The 5,840-nt window shown below is 49.0% G+C and overlaps 1 protein-coding gene across 1 annotated transcript; it reads left to right on the forward strand.

The window, feature by feature from the left end:
- The first annotated feature begins 2,218 nt into the window (after positions 1-2,218).
- On the forward strand, positions 2,219-5,583 carry LOC142426624 (granzyme B-like). The gene is made up of 5 exons (XM_075532219.1): positions 2,219-2,348; positions 3,367-3,517; positions 3,988-4,123; positions 4,361-4,618; positions 5,431-5,583. The coding sequence occupies exons 1-5, from the start codon at positions 2,294-2,296 to the stop codon at positions 5,581-5,583; spliced, it is 753 nt and encodes a 250-aa protein (XP_075388334.1). The 5' UTR covers positions 2,219-2,293.
- Positions 5,584-5,840: the final 257 nt, after the last annotated feature.

Genomic DNA, 5,840 nt, shown 5'->3' on the forward strand with positions numbered 1-5,840 from the left:
TGTTGAGTCCAACCTTTGGCCCACCAAGACCCTTATAATCAGAATGGTATTTTTTACTTTAAAATGTCTTCTAAGAAGCAACAATCCCACATGAAAGAAGCATACCAGCCTGTGCAATCATGAGGTGTCATCGGGATCAAGTAACAGGCAGAAGGCATCAGAAGACCCCAAACAAATAAACAAATTAAAAGCACACCAAAAATATATTGTTGAGAATGAGGAGGCATCAGAGCAGAGACCCAAAACCCATCTGTAGACAATGGGATACCCCCTCACCGAAGGGTCACAGGAAGAGAAGAATCAACCAGGACACAGTATCGCACAGATGAAACATATAATATTCCTCTGGTTCCTAAAGGCTTCCTCACCCCTACTATCATGACCCGAGTCCCGCCTTTCACTGCAGGCTAGACCGGAGTATGTGCACAGGTATAGATAAGAGGTAAGAGTTCACGACACACAGCATCCAGGTACAGGAATGGGAGTAGCAATACCAGGAGGGTAGGAGCAAGGTGGGAGAGGTGGGAAGGAAGGGGGAGCCTATTGCAATGATCAACACATAATCACCCCACCACCTGAGTGGGACGAACCACAGAAACCATGGGGGAAGGAATATAGCGGTTGGTGTAGATACGAAAAAATATATATATAATTTATCAAGGGGTCATGAGTGGGGGAGGGAAAAAAGAGACACTGATACTAAGGGCTCGATAGAAAGTAAATGTTTGGAAAATAATGATGGCAGCATATGTATAAATATGCTTGATACAGTTGTATGGATTGTTATAAGAGCTGTAAGAGGCAAAACAAAAAAAGAGTTATAAGAGGCCCAATAAAATGATCTTTTAATAAAAAAAACATTTAATGTCTTCTACTAGAAAAGCTAAGTTCTAATAAGTAGAGGTTTACAGTTAGTAAGGAGAGAAATTTAACTTGGTATTGCACATTTTGATATATAATATTTGTTATGGAAGCACACACTGGTAATTACTTAGTTGTTCTTTGAATGAAATTTGATTTGGGATGCTTAGACACAATAGTCCTTCACTTCCACTGTAGTGAGATCATCAGCATAGTGTAGCACAGGTTTTTTTATGGGATCTATTACATGCTTAAAGAACTCTGGTGTCTCTGTAGGTTCAGCTGCTAACCCACAAGGTCAATGGTTCAAACCCACTGGCTGATTCTCAGGAGGAAGAAGAATCCACAGTGGTTTGTAGTCTCAGAAACCCCAGAGAGCAGTGGTTCTCAACCTTCCTCATGCCACAACCCTTTCATACAGTTCCTCATGTGGTGGTGACCCCAACCAGAAAGTTATTTTTGCTGCTACTTCATAACTGTAATTTTGCTACTGTTAAGAATCATACTGTAAATATCTGACATGCAAGGTGTATTTTCATTGTTACAAATTGGACATAATTAAAGCATCATGATTAATCACAAAAACAATATGTAATTCTATATTGTGAAATATTTATTTCTAATTACAAATAAATGAAATTTTGTCTCAAAGCATGGTGTAGCATGGGTAACAGTCTTCACACAGGTTCATATGTGGGCATATCTGCATGTGGGCAGACCCGCCTGGAGACAGATAGAGGAGCGGTGACTCAGTTCCTAAGACCATTGGAAATATGCATTTTCCAATGGTCTTAAGTGACCCCTGTAAAAGGGTCGTTGGACCCCCCCAAAGGGGTCTCGACCCACAGGTTGAGAACCGCTGGTTTAGTAGCTGGTGGCTCTCCACCCTTAGTCCCTTGTATATCACTTTACCAGGACCTCACCTTCTGCTTTGGTCACTGGTGTTTCTACCTCCTCCACGAGGGAGTTAGCTTAGCTCTCTCACGAAAGGAGACCCATCTCAAATAGGCTTGGCCCTGCACAGAAAAAGGCCTAAACGCACATCTGCAGAGAAAAAGTCTGGTGATGGACAACCAAATACAGAAACGAAACCATTGTTGGTTCTCTCACACAAGACACTGGCTTCCAGGAATCTGGTACCTCTACTGGGGCATGCTACAATTCACAGTTCACATCAGGCACTCTGGGCTTCCTCTGAGTCATCGGTGGTATATACTGATGTGATGACGGCCAAATTCTACCACATAACACCCAGAGCATCAACTGGCCCATGTGAGAGAAGGCAGGGCAGCTGTTGTAGAATGCTCTCTATGGCTGATCACCACAAAACCAGCGGTGAGGTCACTGAGCAATCCTCCACCTCTCTGGTGTGTTTAAAAGCAAGCCGGGAGGCAGAACAAGCAGCTCTGACCTAGGCAGCCTTCCAGGGGAGATGCAGCCGATCCTGCTCCTTTTAGCCTCTCTTCTGGTTCCCGGGGCAGAGACGGGTGAGTGATCAGCCCTTCCCTCAAGCCCCCACCCCACCCCACAATGGACACTGTATCCTGCTCTGTCTGCATATTCCTGATCCATGCAGCTTCCATAAAAACTCCTGGTCCCACCGTTAGTCCCACCCATGCCCCCGTGTGATGCTACATAAGCTATCCACAAGAGGAGCCGAGAAGTTAGTTCTCAAGACCCATCAGGGGTGGAGTTCCTCCCCGGGCCCTGTGTTTGCCATCTGGAAAGGAGGGTTTTAATGGAAGTGCATGGCCATGGGTAGGAAACTGGAAAGGAAAACCAATCAAATTCTATTGCAGGGGGAAGAGGGGCTGGGCTTCTGTGTCTGGAAGGTGCTAAACTGTTCGCTTCACCCTTCAGCATGCAATAAAAGCCCAGAGCCCAGCTGATCCTGGAATTAGTGGAACCACTGTCCAAATGGCCCTGTTTGCCTTTGCTCAGCCCCGTAACCCCCCAACCCATTGCTCCAGCCTTGCATTTCTCCATTCTTCTCGGGCCGCGGCCAGCACCTTTTTCCTTGTCCAAGGTGGGCCTACATTTCTGCTTCCTAGAAGCCTGCCAGCACAAAACCCAGTGATCCTCAGGCAGCAGGTGCAGGCTACACTTGTAGATACCCAATGCACAATTACTGGGTGCTCACTCGATCAGGCTTTAAGGAATAGATTATGACACCACCTAAATCTTTAAACTGTCTGAGCCATTGGAAAGCAGCATTGTGCAACTATCACAGGACGCTTAGGGGTAGGAGAAAGTCACTGAAACTAAGAAAGGTCCTGATGGGAAGTTCTGGAAGCTCCGATTCTTTGTTGTGTCTAAGACAGCTATGAACCCCTTCCAGATTTACACAGAAGAAAGACTGCAGACCAATGACTGCTTTCCCCTGGTTCAGAGAAGGAGGTTGAAGCCCTCGGCCCAGCCGCCCAGCCAGGCTTGCCAAGGATCAGAATTGCTGCAGTCGGCCAGGGGACTCAGGGGTGTGCACCAAAGACCAGATTTCTCTTTCAGGGGGGATCATCGGGGGACATGAGGTGAAGAAACATTCACGTCCATACATGGCATTTCTTCAATTCTCAAAAACAAAAAACAAACTGGAAATATGTGGAGGTTTTCTGATCCAAGATAACTTTGTGCTGACGGCTGCTCACTGCTCGGGAAAGTGAGGATCAACAAAGAGCCCCCCTCTCCCCTGGGTGTCCCTATCCTCTTCCACAGGGTTCCTCAAGGCACAGGAAGACAGGGCTGGGGGGAGGTCAGGGGAGCTGCCAGAGACTAAGAGATCAGCCAGTTTTGTGAAGAGAGGAGCAGGTTTATGGCAGAGGTTTTGCTGAAGGAATAGAGCCTAACCTGGCCAGTCTGGTTGTATTTACAGCTAGGAGCATGCCTTTAGGATCAAAATAAAAACAAAAACAATCTGATGTTTCCTTGGGCATCACTGGTCTCTGAGAAACCCCAAAGACTCCCGCATCCCACTGAGGTGATAAGACGCAGAGGCCGCAGGGAGTTCAAATGGAGACCCTCCTGTTCCCATCAGCTAGGGTGCTGCTTGACCTGGGTGACCACTTTCCTTCTCAGCTTCGGGCCTACAGTTTCTGTGACTCCCTCTGTCCCATTCTGCTCTCTGTACAGCTTCATGAATGTCACCCTGGGGGCCCACAACATCCAAGTGCCAGAAAAGACCCAGCAGCACATCGCTGTGAAAGAACGATTCACCCACCCGGGTTATGTGCGGAATACTTTGTCCAATGACATCATGCTGCTACAGGTGAGGTGCACATCTCTGCCACTCCCTGCTCCCCCAGGGCCAGGAAGTTTCTCTTCCCACCATGACCCTTGTCCTTGGCCCCCTTCCCATGCTGGCAGCTTGACTGGTCCCAAAGCCTTGGAGGAGGAGGAAGAGGAGGCGGAGGAGGAGGAGGAGGAGGAATTCAGTGAAGCCCACCTGCCTCTTCCGAATCAGCAAGCTGTTGTTCACTGTGATTTTCTTTTCTCTCCCCAACAGCTGAAGACCAAAGCCAAACTGACAAGAGCTGTGCGCCCACTCAAATTACCCAGGAAAGCCGCCCAAGTAAAGCCAGGGCAGGTGTGCAGCGTGGCTGGCTGGGGCAAGACATCAGTGAGCCAATCAACGACCACGCTGCATGAAGTAAAGCTGGTTGTTCAACAGGACAAGGAGTGTGAGTCCCGCTTCCCCTCGCGGTACAACAGTTCCACCCAGCTGTGCGTCGGAGACCCGACGAAAAACATGGCTTCCTTTCAGGTGAGCAACTGCAGAGACTGGCTCTGGGGGGACAGAGCTGGAGGGAAGACTGGAGACAAGGAGACCCAATCCATGAGGGGCCTCTTCACCCACTGGTCTGTGACACTTTTCCTGGAGAGAAAAGAGTGGGGCAGCACACTAAGTTAGTCACTAAGGATCTCTGCTTGCCTGCCGAGAGTGAAAAAGTATGCTTTTCCAGGATGAACATCCAACCCCCTGCCCATCCATAAAATGCCCTTGGATGGTGCTAACAATTTGCGCTCAGCTACTAACCCAAAGCTCGATGGTTCAAGCCCACCCACAGGTGTCCTCAAAGACACCTTATTAGGGTCAGAAAACCCAGTGAAGCCGCTCTACTCTGTAACATATGGATTGCCCAGAGACTAGCTATGTGGCCGACGCTTTTGCTGCTGTTGCTATTGGTGGTGTTGTTTGGTGGCTTGTTCACTTTTGAGTATGGGAAGGAGTATCCCACCACAGACCACACACACCAGAAATAGTTCACCCTTCACATAAAGTAATTAAAAACAAGCAGCAACACAGGAGCCGGCAGCCAACTAGATTCATGTCATGTCATGTCATGTCATGTCCTGCAAGCGCGGTGCATTCACTCTCGCCTACCTCGGTTTCCAAAAGCCCCACGGTCCATTCTAGGGGGAGGGGCCCCTAGAAGTGGGAACAGTGAGGTCGCAGCCTGGGGTGCGGGGAAGCACCGTTCAAGGTCAGAGCTGAACCTTCTCCTCGAGGATGGTGCCTGCCGGGGCAACAGAATCAGGAGACTAATGTCATGTCTCCCCCCTCTCTGTCCACAGGGGGACTCCGGGGGCCCCCTCGTCTGCAACAAGGTGGCCCAGGGCATCGTGTCCTATGGACACGCCCAGGGAACACCTCCACGAGCCTTTACCAAAGTCACGAGCTACCTGTCCTGGATAAAGAAAACCATAAAACGCAAGCACTCCAAATGAACTCCTCTGCGGCTGCTGGTCTTCCTCTCAGATCCGCCCGCCAGCAGCTTAATAAAGGTGTCTTAGCTGAAATGAAAGGGCTACTGTCTTATTTATTCATTGGCCTTCTTTCAAAGGCGCCAACTCAGGGCTATGTAGAGTAAGGACATAATTCTCCGCTGTGTCCTCTTCTCCCCACCACATTCCCAAATCCCCTTGCAGCGCGGTTATCCGGCCTCTTCACTGCCCCCTCTAGCTCCAAAGCCTGCTCGTCTGCA

This window comes from Tenrec ecaudatus, chromosome 14, assembly GCF_050624435.1.
Source record: "Tenrec ecaudatus isolate mTenEca1 chromosome 14, mTenEca1.hap1, whole genome shotgun sequence".
Taxonomy (NCBI): Eukaryota; Metazoa; Chordata; class Mammalia; order Afrosoricida; family Tenrecidae; genus Tenrec; species Tenrec ecaudatus.